Source organism: Anomaloglossus baeobatrachus, chromosome 11 (genome assembly GCF_048569485.1).
Source record: "Anomaloglossus baeobatrachus isolate aAnoBae1 chromosome 11, aAnoBae1.hap1, whole genome shotgun sequence".
NCBI classification, from domain to species: domain Eukaryota; kingdom Metazoa; phylum Chordata; class Amphibia; order Anura; family Aromobatidae; genus Anomaloglossus; species Anomaloglossus baeobatrachus.
The window spans coordinates 17472564-17487995 of NC_134363.1; the positions used below are offsets into that span (position 1 = coordinate 17472564).

Sequence of the window (15432 nt, forward strand, 5' to 3'; positions counted from 1 at the left end):
TTTTACATGACAATCATGCATAATCTGCGTCAGGCATCCCTGAGCAAGCGGCACTGATTTGATGGCATAGATATAAGTGGTTTTAGTTAACATACTGCAGGTATGCCCATGAGTTCTTACAAACAGAGCATCCACCATGCTAACTCCTTCTAAACTATCAAAAATTCAGAAATGTTCACATTCCTTCTGTGTAGAACTATCTCTGCTGTAAGGACAAACTGAGAAATACATGTAGAAGATAAACACACATCCTGATTGTCCACTCCCACACCCCCAGGTGTAAGTCGGGTTCCAGATCTTCCTTTTGCTTAGGAACTAAGGGTCAGACTCCAATAAATTCACCTTTTTATCATAAAAAAAACTTTTTGGCAGATCTCAGTGGAAATATGCGAAGTAGTGGCCACACAAGCTGCATGGACTCCTCCAAACCCATGAGTGATGGTTCACCCTCACATTGCCCTCCCCACAATGGAGTGCTGCCCAGAGAAAGAGTCTCCAAAGAAAGTTGTCAAACCATTTAATCTTGGGATAATTTATCCACACTTACAGTCAAAGATATGGCAGCCTCCAAGTACTCAGGGGTTTCATAAATCACCAAGGCATTCAAGAACCTTTCTGAAAGTCCCTGACAAAATTGGCTTCTAAGAGCCGGTTCATTGCAATTGGTGTCAGTTTCCCATTTATGAGATTCTGATCAATAAGTCTCTGGTGTCCACTACCCTTGCTGGAGGTGACGCATCCTGGACTCAGCCAAGGACAGTCGGTTAGTATCATCATAGACCTATCCCCCAACCAGAGGCAACCAGAGCCATGTAGCAAAGAGAAATAACAGGATTGTGGATCCCCCTGTAAAAGTGAGATCACTATCACCACTCACTGTTTCTCATCTCTAGTCGAGTAAGGCCAAAGCCTAAAGAACAATTTAAAAGCTACTTTGAACATCAAAAACATGTCTCTAACCCTACGAACCTGTCTGTGAGAGCAATCTTGGGCTAAGGCGGGCTTTGCACGCTGCAACATCGCCAGCCGATGCTGCGATACCGAGCGCGATAGTCCCCGCCCCCATCGTAGCTGCGATTTCCTTGTGATAGCTGCCGTAGCGAACATTATCGCTACGGCAGCTTCACATGGACTCACCTGTCCTGGGACGTCGCTCTGGCCGGCGACCCGCCTCCTTATTAAGGGGGTGGGTCGTACGGCGTCACTGCAACGTCACACGGCAGGCGGCCAATAGGAGCGGAGGAGCGGAGATGAGCGGGATGTAAACATCCCGCCCACCTCCTTCCTTCCGCATATCCTACGGGAGCCGCGGTGACGCCGGTAGGAGATGTTCCTCGTTCCTGCGGCTTCACACACAGCGATGTGTGCTGCTGCTGGAGCGAGGAACAACATCGGACCATCGCGTCAGCATAATTATGGATTATGCCAACGCTACACCGATGATACGATTACGACACTTTTGTGCTCGTTAATCGTATCATTGAGCCTTTACACACTACGATGTCGCCTGCGATGCCGGATGTGTGTCACTTTCAATTTGACCCCAACGACATCGCACCTGCGATGTCGTAGTGTGCAAAGTACCCCTAAGACTTGACCTGCTTATCTGCAAAATCCCCAAAATCAGGAGTCTACGACTGCTGTTGCTGCTAAACTGCTGACTAAAGGTCAGATCCTGAAGCTGCTCAGCCAGGACGGTAATGGGATCCAATAAAAAAAAACAAAAAAACAAAAACACCAACAAACAGAAAAAAGTGACAGTGTTTTTACTATTATATGGCTAGTGATACTGTCACGCTATGTATGAGAAAGTACCAAGCGTAGGGAAATCAGGAAAGGAAGGTGGAGATGGTGACCTCTGACCAAACATTCCACTCACTCAGGACTTTCCTAACCACATTAGATAGGTTCTGCACCTATGCGTCGAGCAAGATACTTGGTTATGGCTGACCCTGAATTGGGCTCTAGGTAGGGAACAGATGGAAAGAGCGGTTAGTCAACCCCACTAAGCCTTAGGCCACCTTCACACGTCCGTGAAACACGTGTGTGATTTTCACGGACGAGTCAAAGGTGCGTTTTACCCTCCGTGTTCCGTGTTTATGGCACTACGTGTGTTCTCCATGTGTTATCCGTGATAACACATGGAGAACGAAAACTTTCTACTCACCTGTGTCTGGTGTCGCTGTCCGTGGTGCTGATCTTCGGTTTCCAGCCCTGCCTACTCCCCGCTGCTGCCGCTTCCGCCGCAGTGAAGTGATTATTAAATGAGCATAATGAGCGGCGCTCGGCAGCAAGTGACAGCAGCGGCAGAGACAGGAGGGCTGGAGAAGGTGAGTAATGTTTTCTTATTTTTTTCTTTGACACGTGAGTTTTCTCCGGCGCGTGTCACACGGGACCACATCCACACTACATCCGTGTGACACCCGTGCTGCCGGAGAAAAATGGACATGCATCGGTGTGGAGCACACGGCACACGTCTGATCCACACGGAAGCACGGGCCACTGGCAGAACACGTGCGTGCACATATACCCATTGATTTTAATGGGTATACGTGTTCCTGTGTCTCCGGTACATACGGGAACGGATATAGCACATATCGGAGACACGGACGTGTGAAAGGCACCTTAAAGAGGACACAGGGAGCTCAAAGAAGTTGAACTAAAGGAGTAACTTATTTCCAAAGAAGCGAGGAATAGCAACAACAACATTTATTCATATTAATACAAGCCAATTGCTTGCATCCAAGGCATATATAGGAATATAACTCCATCACCAGCAAATGTGTCGCCCACCTGCAGCGGTCACCTCAGGGACTTCACTCCACCTTCTGGGATGCCACAGGGGCTCCACTTGATTACCGCTGGCAACGGGTATGTCAGGTTATTTACTTCTGAGTCATGACGCCACTCTTGGTTTACGGTCAGGGTTGTGGGTGACCGCCACTGCAATTTTCTGGGGTTGATGGGATCTGCAGTCAGATGGTGTGGCCTCCCGAGAGTGAGGCGGACCCCAGGGGCTCGCGTGTATAGGTGTAGAACCATAGGTCGCAGAATAACTCAGTCTCAGTCCAGAAAGTCTTTCAACTTGTTTACTCACGTTCAGCTGGTTTTGTGAGATAACCCAGGCGATGCTGAGATAAACCAGGAGAGAACCAGGTATCCTTCAGGCCGGTATAGGGGAAACTGCTGACTCGCCTTCCTAGTACTTCTTGTTTCGGACAACTCCTGACTTAAAGTACCGTGGGATTTATCCAGGGAAGTCGCTTCTGCCTTTTCTCCCCTTTCTGGCCTGTTTGCTGGCAGCACGGACCAAGGAAGATGGCTCCAGGCTCGATGCTCCTTATGGGTCCCCTCGTTGCTGCTGATGCTCAGACTCTGTAATGGTTGGTGAGGGGCCTCTAGCCCCTGCACCTGCAGGATTTAGCAGACCACTAAATGGATGTCTGGCTCTAGGGACCTGTTCCCCTTGCGTGCCTGATTACCAGAAGTCCCCGTACTCGACTGGCTGTTTTTCCTCTCTTCAGGTGCCTTTCAGGCTGACTGTGTGGCAACCGATCTCCCCCGCCAACAGCTACTTCAAGTGCAGGGTCTGACTAGCGTGTCTGCACTACTGCTCCTTCCAGCAACTACTGCTTCACCGCTCTCAGACTGGCTTGCACTTTGCTCCTTTCCTGACTGCCACTGCAACACTAGCTTCCATCTTTTCCACAGCACCCACTAGCTGAGATGTGGAGACACGCTCCCTCTTGGGTCTGCCCAAGGGTATCTTTTAAGGTGTGTGAGACCTGGTCACTAGGTGTCTGTGCGTACACACCCTATTCCAGTCTTCAGGATTACCTGGAAGTACTACCCCAGTATGGGTGCAATACTCAGTGGTGCCTGACCAGGTCAGAGGTGCCACACAAACACTAAGGGAAAATGTGGGTATTTAATTACAAAAGGGAAATTGATGATGATTAGCAGCTGAAAGGTGAGGATTTCTGCAGGGTCCTAAAAGAAAAGGGAATAACCCCAAGCAGAGAAGACACATAGGATACCGTTTACACCACAGCATGAAGAATAGAATATAATAGAGAAGTTTGTGTAGCCATATCCTTCAACCTTCTACAGCTGGACACCACATGACTGTCTGTCAACCGTGACACTAAGAGAAAGTAAACACCTTCTCCTGAGATAGCTATTGTACAAAACCAAACAAGACAAAGTGTTCTTCTCTTTTTGGCCAAATCAAATTGACCTATATTCTGATGGATTCCTAGTATTTTAGATCATGAGGGCATTGTCATATGGGAGAATATTTATTCTGGCAAACTTGGAAGGTGTGGTGTGCCATTGTAAATCTTATGGGACTGATCTCATCCATCCCGTGATACCTTTTCAAGGAGTATAAATATATGGTCCCTGTTTGCAGACAACATGACAAGTTGAAGAGAATCCGAGAAGACGCCCAATCATCCACAATGAAGAACCTGGTGGCTTTACTTGGCCTGATCTCTGCTCTTGTCCTCTCAGGTAAGACAATTCTAGTTTTGTTACTCAGCATTCACAAACTTTAGCGTAATTTTTCTTTATGATTTTTGCCCGTCTATACAAATATATTAGGGATGAGCGAGTAGGGAAATACTCGGACTTGCAATACTCGTAACAAGTAGGTCCTAATACTCGGGTTCTTGTAGCGAGTACAATGCAAGTCAATGGGAAATGCGAGTAATTTTCTGCTGGACCCTACAAAGCGGTCTTGGGACTGAGTAAAAGGCTGAAATGAATGCATGATTTAAAAGCCGGGCGGTAAAAAGCTGCCGACTTTTTTAAGCAATCAGCTGATACACGCTCCCGCCCAAGTCCTTTGCTCCCTGGTGCTGCGCTCCCCGCTGCCCTGTGCTCGTGCAGTCAGGTCCTTATTCACTACAGTCAATAAGGACCTGACTGGTCCTAAATGCACAACGCTGGTTCATTTTAACCATTTTAACATTTCAAGGTCCTAGCCAGTCTCCAGACCTGAATCCAATAGAAAATCCTTGTTGGGAGTGAAATTCAATGTTGTCCAGTGACAGTCCCGAAACCTCAACGACCTGGTAAAGATCTGTAAGGAGGAGTGGGCCAAAATCCCTGCTGCACTGTTGGCAAATTGTGTGAAGAACTACAGGAAATCTCTGATCTTTGTAATTGCAAACAAAGATGTAAGCACCAAATATTAAGCTCCTTTTTTTTCTATTGTTTCAAATACTTATTTCTTGCAATGAAAAGCAAATTAGTTGTTTAAAAATCAATCATTCAATGGGATTTTTACAATTTTGTTTTATGTTGTATGTAAAGCCTGCTTTACACGTGTCGATATGTAGTGTGATCGCATTTGCGATTGCACCCGCCCCCATTGTTTGTGCGGCACGGGCAATTTGTTGCCCGTGTCGCACAAAGTTGTTAATCCCCGTCACACGTACTTACCTTCCAAACGACCTCGCTGTGAGCGGCAAACATCCTCTTCCTGAAGGGGGAGGGACGTTCGGCGTCACAGCGACGTCACACAGCGGCCACTCAATAGAAGCGGAGTGGCGGAGATGAGCGGGACGTAAACATCCCGCCCACCTCCTTCCTTCTGCATTGCCGGCGGCCGCAGGTAAGCTGAAGTTCATCGTTCCCGAGGTGTCACACGGAGCGACGTGTGCTGCCTCGGGAATGATGAACAACTGGAGCACAGAAGGACGTTCGATTTTTAGAAAATGAGCGACGTGTCAACGAGCAACGATAAGGTGAGTATTTTTGTTCGATCACAGACGCTCGTAGCTGTTACACACTACGATATGTCAAACGATGCCGGATGTGCGTCACTTACTACATGACCCCGACGACATATCGTTAGATATATCGTAGCGTGTAATGTGCCCTTAACAGTTGAAGTGTATCTACGACAAAAAATTACAGACCTCTCCATTCCTTGTAGGTGGAAAAACCTGTAAAATTATCAGTGCATCAAATACTTATATTCACCACTGTATAAAAATAATTTGAATAGCGAAATGAGAATTAAGTTGAAAAGTGGATGTAGGCTAAAAGCCTTAAATGGGAATTTTGTGGAACAAGGAAAAAGCGGAAAAAACATAATCTTACGAAAAGACGAGTCAAGAATTCAAGTCACTATAGGTTTATGGTCACAATGAATAATATTCGTGTCTTGTTGGTTATGAAATATATGACTTTATTTATAACAAAAAAGTAGTATTTTCACCTTAATTCCCCCTTTTTTAATGTCCACAGAAAGTGCCACTGGATTGTCCCCTTTATTTTACAGCTTTGTCGTATAGATGTTACTCTAGTTTATGTCGCAACTCTACAACATGTGATGGGTCTGAAGATGAATGCTTTGGAGATCGATGTATAACTATGTCCCAGCACCTACATTTTGGTGAGGGTGAGTAGTACTATTTTTGTTTCCTTTTACCAAAACTAAAGTATCCTTATTGCATTTCTCATTTAGTAATGTTGATTTACTACTTTGTAGATGGAAGAGATATTAAGTCAATATTCAAAGGTTGCGCCAATGAAACTGTTTGTAGAACGAAAGGCTCAGCTAATGCAAAAAATTTCATATTTCGAAATAACATGAAATGCTGCGATGGGGAATTATGCAACACTGATGACTATGACAGTAAGTGTCACAATCGTAATAATTGGAATAATTTACTGATGACTAAAGTCCATAAGAACTTAATAGGTTAGAGCTCTGGAGGTTAAGTGAGATTGTTTTCTTGACAGTCTACTTCAAATTTTAATTAAAACAATTATTGTTGTGATCCACCAGTTCCTGAAGAAGATCCAACCCCGAATGGTGTAACATGTCCATCCGCCTACTGTACCGGTACTCTGGAAGAATGTGAGAGTGACGAGGAGATGGACTGCACTGGATCCATGGATCACTGTTTTGATTATCGTGAGCATGTGGTAGATCCAGGTAAACAAATCTATATTTTATACAGGGGATCTGCCATCGGATTTTAAAATAGACACTGTTCACTGTATTAGGCCCGTTTCACACGTCAGTGAAAAACACTGACGTTTTTCACTGGCGTGTAAAACAAGCACATGTCCCTGCGTGTGCCGTGAATCACGGCACACGTGGGTTGTCTAAGTGCAATCCGGGCACTGTTCTCCGTGGCCCGTGATTGCACTTAGAAATCAACTCACCTGCGCCCGCTCCCGCTGTCCATGGTGCTGATCACTCCCGCGGTGCAGCATCCGGCCGGCGCTGACCCCCGCCCGCAGCAGCTGCTTCCGGGTCGGCTGTGTCGCGCATAATGAATATGCGCGACAGTAATGAGCCAGCTCAGAAGCAGCAGGCAGAACGGGCTGCAGAGAGCGTCGCTGGACGCCGGGTGAGAAAAAATTATTTTTATTTTAAAAGCAGGTTTTTTTCTGGCACGTGTTTCACGGACCACACCACTGCGTGGTCCGTGGAACATCAGTGATGCCAGAAAAAAATGGACATGTCTCCATGCGGCAAACACGCACACACGGTTACGCCGCACGGAGACACGTGCAGTGAAAAATCACTAATGTGTGAGCAGACCCATTCATTATAATGGGTCTGCATATGTCAGTGATTCTGGTACGTTTAAAAAAAAAAGCACAAACATACCAGAATCACTGACGTGTGAAAGGGGCCTTAAATAGAGATGAACCACCACCCTAGTGTTCGAGTTCATTTCGTTTCATCGAACGTCGCGTGTGTTCTTCGAACGTTCGTCGAACACTTTCGAACACCTTCGAACACCATTGAAAACAATGGCAGGCAAACACAAACACACACAAACATGCACAAACACAAACGCACACACACATATTATGCTCACCGTACCTTTCGTTCCATCTTCGGCCTCCTGAGACTTGCAGTTCGCCGGTACAAGATGTGTATTGGGTAACCATCGCGACTAAATCCAGAACCTCCGCTGACAGAGCACTGACGTCAAAGGCAGGAACCGCTTGCCTCTGTATGGCCAGCGCGCTGCCTTTGAGTAGCATCTGACAGAGGAAGGTTCTCCCTCATCGCGACGGTTACCCGATACACATCCTATAGCGGCGAACTACGTGTATTGGGTAACCATTGCGACAAGGGAGGAACGTCCTCTGTCAGACGCTACTCAAAGGCAGCGCGCTGGCCAATCAGAGGCAAGCGGCTCCTGCCTTTGACGTCAGCGCTCTGGCAGCAGGAGTTCCAGCATCGATCGCGATGGTTACCCGATACACATCTTGTACCGGTGAACTGCAAGTCACAGGAGGCCGGTGATGAAACGGAAGGTAAGGTGAGCATAATATGTGTGTGTGCTTGTAGGTTTGTGTGTGTTTGTACGTGTATGGAATGGCATAATAGGGGACCAGGATGAAACATGTAACAAGTTGTGGAACAAATTGTCTGCATTGCAATGATTTCCTATGGGAAATCTTGCTTTGCTAAACGGGTAACTTGGTTAACAAGCACACTCCCAGAACGGATTGTTCTCGTTAACCAAGGTTCCACTGTATTAACATTGAATGACAGTATTAATGTGAAAAACCAGTTACGCTTTTGGTGATCGAACCGTTATCGAACATAACCTCGAACTGTCGAACCTGAAGCTAAGTGTTTGCGTTCGTCGAACGACACGAACATCGCCTAAAACAGGTCGAATTTGAGATTGCCGAATAGTTCGATTCGAACACTGCTCATCTCTAGTATTAAACAAATCTATTAGCCCTGAAAACGCTGGTGTACTTACTTTGAAACTTTATTTTAGAATGGCAGTATAATCTTTTCTGAAAAATGTTGTCTGATTTTGAACTGAAGTTCAACTTAAAGCGAACGAATCACCTGGATTTTTGTATATAACCTAAAGCCAGTGCTATACTGGCACTATCAGGCTGATTCTTTACATACAGTGTTATACTGGCACTATCAGGCTGAGTCTATACATACAGTGCTATACTGGCACTATCAGGCTGAGTCTATACATACAGTGCTATACTGGCACTATCAGGCTGATTCTATACATACAGCGCTATACTGGCACTATCAGGCTGATTCTATAAATACAGTGCTATACTGGCACTATCAGGCTGATTCTATACACACAGTGCTATACTGGCACTATAAGGCTGATTCTATACATACAGTGCTATACTGGCACTATCAGGCTGAGTCTATACACACAGTGCTATACTGGCACAATCAGGCTGATTCTATACATACAGTGCTATACTGACACTATCAGGCTGATTCTCTACATCCCTTTAGTGGTCAGCTTTGATGTTTAGGTTTAGAAATCCAAGAAAGTAAAGTTTATAAAATCGGCAGCTACTAGAGTGACAGCAGCTGAGGATTAGATAATATCTAGGGGGGATTGATAATTTTCCCCTCCTCCTGTTAGAATTAGCATAAATATTATAAAATCAATGTAACTTTTCACTTCCAGAACCTGTGCTGAGGTCAAACCCATCTGACCAGAAGGGGCGGGGCCTCAGCCAACAGAAAAGTGTGGTTTCCTGATATCAGCTTTGTTAGCTGAGACTCCGCCCCTTCTTGTCACATGGGTATGACCACAGATCCTGGAAGGGAAAAGTTACATCGATTGTATAAGGCTGCTTTCACACATCAGTTTTTTGGCATCAGGCATGATCCGGCAAAAAAACTGATGCAATGGATCAGGAGAAAAAACGGATCCGTCACATCAGTTTTTTCCATAAGTTACTTCCATTTTTTGACAGCTCTGTTGTGATATTAAGCATGCTCAGTTTCAAAAAACCAGATCCGGTAGCCGGACCGGGTTTTTGCCGCATTACGCCATTGTGATCAGTCCTACAAGATTCTGCATCCTCACCAGGATGCAGGGCCTACCTCCTAGGTCCCCGGAATACCAGTGACGGTAACACCGAAACTCCAGGTAATCTCAATTTTCCCCAACAATTCCCCCATATGGATGGCTGCCTAGAGTTAAAGCCAGTCCTGTCCATTAGTTGTCCAGGTGGGAGGGGCAGACTGTGGACAGTTAGTCAGTCTGAGTAGAGAGTCGAGGAATGAAGGTGGACATGAGGGGATGCACTGACCTTGGAGAGGACAGTAACCTGGGGCCCGGCCATACTTGCAGAGGGTCTAACATCCAGGCTGCCATTAACACCAGACCGAGTAGTGGACATTGTGCAGCAGCGGCTCCATCTCCATAGCAACACCGCAAGTGGCGTCACGTGTGAACACTAATCTAATCCCCTGTAAATATATTCCCTTTTCAAAAAGCACCCCGGGCACGGAACCGGGTAACGGCAACCAAAATGACATTCCCCCAGTTGTATACTGCCCAGGACCGAGTACCCCATAACCCTGGGTGACACAGATGCAGATACTAAGTGATGGGGGTGGTACTGTGGCATGCATCCACCATTCAACTGGTGATTAATGGAGGGCTTAAATATATATATAAGGAAACAAGACAAGACACCACAAGTATCTTCCCCTAAAGAAAGCTGCATGCGAAACACACAACGGTATTGGGAGAGACAATGCAATACACAATAACTAGAAAAAGACATGAATCGCAAAAATTAAATACCTGAACAGGAGGTTCTCAGTTTAACATTCTGATCAGACTGTGTGAAGCCCACTGACATGTCACAGCGAACCTCTGAGTGGGTCCCTAATCTATGCCTTGAAGGCGCAGCGCCATGCGCCAACCACTGCCACTATTGCAATGCACCAGCCATTTAGGTGACCTTGTGCCTCACAACACCAAGCTGCAAGGCAGAGTCCCCATGGCTCCAGGCCCCACCGTCCCACTAACACAAAACTACCACAACAATGGCTTATGAATTTTGGATGTGCGTCCATGCCTTTTTCTACTACTATGCCACTTATGCATGTGTTTTAGGTTTCCTCACTTATGTTCCCTGTCTATCTTGCCCTATTTTGTAGTGCACAGCAAACTTTGCCACTGGTTCCTCTGGAGGTATGTGGAACAGCCCGATGGCCTTTTAGGTAGCCAGATCCGGGTTGTGGGTTTTCAGTGTGTGACTAGGGTTGTTCAAGCCTGTCCAGGAACCAGTAGGGTGCTGCAGGGCTACATTTAATAGTTTGAACGGGAACTAGTAGGGTGTAGATGCAGCAGAAGTGAGATAAGTTCTAGTTGGCCTTAACCTGTGTTGAAATACAAACACATGCATAACAGGAACACTGGTATGTGAAGCACAGGAGAATTGCAGGAAGGAAGTGGAGGATGATGGACACATGAAATGACTTGCCTCCCCCAAATAATGAGCTTTGAACTCCCCATCAACTGCAATTAAAAAGTTATCAATAACATACAGAGCTCAACTCAGTGTAAAGGCCCCATTACACGCAATGACATAGTTAACAAGATGTCGTTGGGGTCAAGTAGTTTGTGACGCACATCCGGCCTCGTTAGCGACGTTGTTGCATGTGACACGTACGAGCGACCACTAACGATGCAAAATACTTACCAAATCATTGATTGTTGACACATCGTCCATTTCCCAAATGTCGTTGCTTGTTTAGGATGCAGGTTGTTTCGTCTCTACGTGTGACACCCCTGGAACTACGAACAACACCGTACCTGTGTCCTCCGGCAACGAGGTGGGCGTGACATTCATGCGCATCTCTCCGCCCCTCCACTTCTATTGGACGGCCACTTAGTGACGCCGCTCTGACGGCGCACGAACCTCCCCCTTAGTAAAGAGGCTGTTTGCCAGCCACAGCGACATCGCTACGAAGGTATGTGCGCCACGAGCAGCGATTTGCCCGTGATGCACAAAGACGGGGGCGGGTGCTTTCACGAGTGACATCGCTAGCAATGTCGCTGCGTGCAAAGCTCCCTTAACACAACGATCATCTGCTACAAAACATGTAGGCTCAGCACCTGAGTCTGCTATAACGATGGGGACACAAGATAAGTTGTAATGTTTTGTCAAATATTTTTAGCAAAACAAAAAATGAGAACATGTCCATGAGAAATAGTAATGATGTTTATTTTTGTTGTGTCTACAGGTGAAAGAGATGAAAAATATTCTATGAAAGGTTGTGCTAATTCTGATGCCTGCAAATACAGCTTTGATAATGACGTCGGGGTTAATGTAGTAGAGAAGAAATATGGGAAGTGTTACGCTCCATCGAAATCCAACAATCTTCAATGAAGTTTCCGCCTTCTAATGAATTTTCTTTAATTTTCCTTAATCAGAAGTTACATAGATGAATACAATGTACAACATCTTCTATTGGGGCACCTAATTTTTAACTTGGCTTTGCATTTGGGAGCTGGGACTCTTATGAACAGACATACGAATAAAAAGCAATGTTTTTGGCCGGTGCTGTTAAATACAACACTACATGTAATTGATACTGGATGTTATAGTGGAACAGCACCCATATATCGCAGGTCACTGATCAAAATAAAGGCATAAAGCTTATAGACTGCTCTCATACTAAAAAAAATGATACATTTAGATTTTAATTAAGATGTGATTATCAGAACTCTTCAATAAATATTCATGAAGCAAAGTATTATGTGTATTTCTTATAGAATTGAAGTAGCATTTTCTGGGGAATTGAGAATGTTTTTGAAAATTCCTTTTTACAAACTGAACATTGTTTGTAGAAAATAAAAATAATATACTTAAGGCCACTTTACACGCTGGGATATCGGTACCGATATCGCTAGCGTGCGTTCCCGCCCCCATCGGTTGTGCGACACGGGCAAATCAAAGCCCGTGTCGCACAACATCGCCCGAATTCGTCACACTACTTACCTAGTGACGTTGCTGTGACCGGCGAACCGCCTCCTTTTTAAGGGGGCGGTCCATGCGGTGTCACAGCAACGTCACTAAGCGGCCGGCCAATAGAAGCGGAGCGAAGGAGATGAGCGGAACAAGCATTCCGCCCACCTCCTTCCTTCTACATTGCGGCCGGCAGCAGGTAAGGAGAGGTTCCTCGTTCCTGCGGCGTCACACACAGCGATGTGTGCTGCCGCAGGGGCGACGAACTACTTCGTATCTGCAGCGCCAACGATATTTGAGAATGGACCCCCATGTCGCCGATGAGCGATTTTGCACGTTTTTGCGACGATGCAAAATCGCTCATAGGTGTCACACACAACGGCAACGCTAATGCGGCCGGATGTGCGTCACAAATTCCGTGACCCTAACGACTTTCCATTAGCGATGTCGCAGCGTGTAAAGCCCCCTTTAGGCACAGATTCAATAAAGCAATTTTACAAACAGAATTCCGTTATTTATAACACTTAAAAGTTGAATATTTTTGGGGGGGCTTAATGCAGACATTGTGCAAGAATTTTGCAACCTACTGGATTTTCAGGCCAGTTTTGGCCAGATCCACCAAAATAGAAGGAGCAAAATAGGGCATGATGGGGCAATCTGAAGTTGGGTTGTCTAATTCATGATGAGCTGTGGCATGCCTTATGCCACATCTCTAAAGGGTACTTTGCACACTACGACATCGCAGGTACGATGTCGGTGGGGTCCAATCGAAAGTGACGCAAATCCGGCGTTGCTGTCAACATCGGAGTATGTGAATCGTTTTTACTACGATTAACGAGCGCAAAAGTGTCGAAATCGTATGATCGGTGTAGCCTTGGTCATTTCCATAATTTGGAAGGACCGATGTTACGATGTTTTTCCTCGTTCCTGCGGCAGCACACATCACTGTGTGTGAAGCCGCAGGAGCGAGGAACATCGCCTTCCCTGCGTCCCGGCTGCATTGAGGAAGGAAGGAGGTGGGCGGGATGTTACGTCCCGCTCATCTCCTCCCGCCTGCTTCTATTGGCCGCCTGCCGTGTGACGTCGCTGTGATGCCGCATGACCCACCCCCTTAGAAAGGATGCGGATCGCCGGCCAGAGCGACGTCACAGGGCAGGTAAGTGCATGTGAATCTGCCATAGCGATGTTTCGCTACTGCAGCTATCACAAGATATCGCAGCTGCGATGGGGGTGGGGACTATCGCACTCGGCATCGCTACCATCGGCTTGCAATGTCGTAGTGTGCAAAGTACCCCTAAGACTGGAGGAAGACTTGTAGCACAGTGTATTTTGACACACACCATGTCCATACATCAAGAGTCACTTGCCCTTTCATGAAACAGGAGCCTCTGACTCCAATTGCATACTCATCAAGACCTGTAAGAATATTGCAGTCTTGAAGATTTCAGGAATTTTTCTATTTTCTATACATTGAAAATAGAAAGTAAGACAATGGATGACTAAAGGCCGCTTTACATGCAACGACTTCGCTAACGAGATGTCGTTAAGGTCACAGAATTCGTGACGCACATCCGGCCTCGTTAGCGACGTCGTTGCGTGTGAAATGCAGGAATGACCATTAACGATCAAAATTACTTACCTTATCATTGATCGTTGAAGCATCGTTCCATTCCCAAATATCGTTGCTGTTGCAGGACGCAGGTTGTTCGTTGTTCCTGCGGCAGCACACATCACTATGTATGACACCGCAGGAACAAGGAACAACCTCGTACCTACAGCTGCCCGCAATGAGGAAGGAAGGAGGTGGGTGAGATGTTCTTCCCGCTCATCTCCGCCCCTCCGTTTCTATTTGGCGGCCGCATAGTGTCGTCGCTGTGATACTGAACGAACCGCCCCCTTAGAAAGGAGGAAGTTTGCCGGCCACAGCGACGTCGCTAGGCAGGTAAGTATGTGTGACAAGTGTTAGCGATGTTGTGCGCCACGGACAGCGATTTTCGCGTGACGCACAACCGACGGGGGCAGGTACGCTCGCTAGCGATATCGATATTGCAGCGTGTAAAATGCTTTTTAGTTAAAGAACAAAAGAGAAAAAGAAAAAAAAGAAAAATAACTAGTAGAGAGACAATGAAGAAAGTTATGATTTATTATATCTAAAAGCTGTGGTTATACAATGAGTTTAACCAAAACATATGTTGCCAGAATATAGTAGAAATCACAGGCTCCTGTGAAGCCCAACAACAGGCAGGTTTCGAAGGAGCGCTGCTATGACACATATGGAGATCTTGTTTAGACCCCCTGCTGTCAAAGCAACCCATCCATGATCCACGATCACATATGGCAGGAGCGGGAAACCTTTTTACTGCTGGGGGCCATTTGGAATTTTCTACCAACCTTCAGGGGCCGCACCAAACTATCAACTTGAAAACTACACGGCTATAGTTGATCAAACAATTAATTAACTCACCCCTACTGTAGTGGCTGGAGCTGCTCCTCTTTGGTGCAGCTGTGATGTTTAATGATATTGATCTTGTTGTTTCCTACAACTGCTTTTCCAGGTTTGTCTCCATCTGGAGACGCTGGGACATACACATCACAGGAGACACTGGGGCAAATAAATTACAGGAAACATCGGAGGTACACATCCCAGGAGGGTCTGGGGCATATACATCCTAGGAGAGGCTGGGG

General features: G+C 46.2%; 1 protein-coding gene across 1 annotated transcript; it reads left to right on the top strand.

Moving 5' to 3' along the window:
• Positions 1-4433: 4433 nt before the first annotated feature.
• LOC142256519 (phospholipase A2 inhibitor and Ly6/PLAUR domain-containing protein-like) lies at positions 4434-12502 on the top strand. The gene is made up of 5 exons (XM_075328248.1): positions 4434-4512; positions 6290-6409; positions 6500-6646; positions 6800-6949; positions 12023-12502. Exons 1-5 carry the CDS (start codon positions 4461-4463, stop codon positions 12166-12168), a joined length of 615 nt encoding a protein of 204 aa, XP_075184363.1. The 5' UTR covers positions 4434-4460; the 3' UTR covers positions 12169-12502.
• The last annotated feature ends 2930 nt before the right edge of the window (positions 12503-15432 follow it).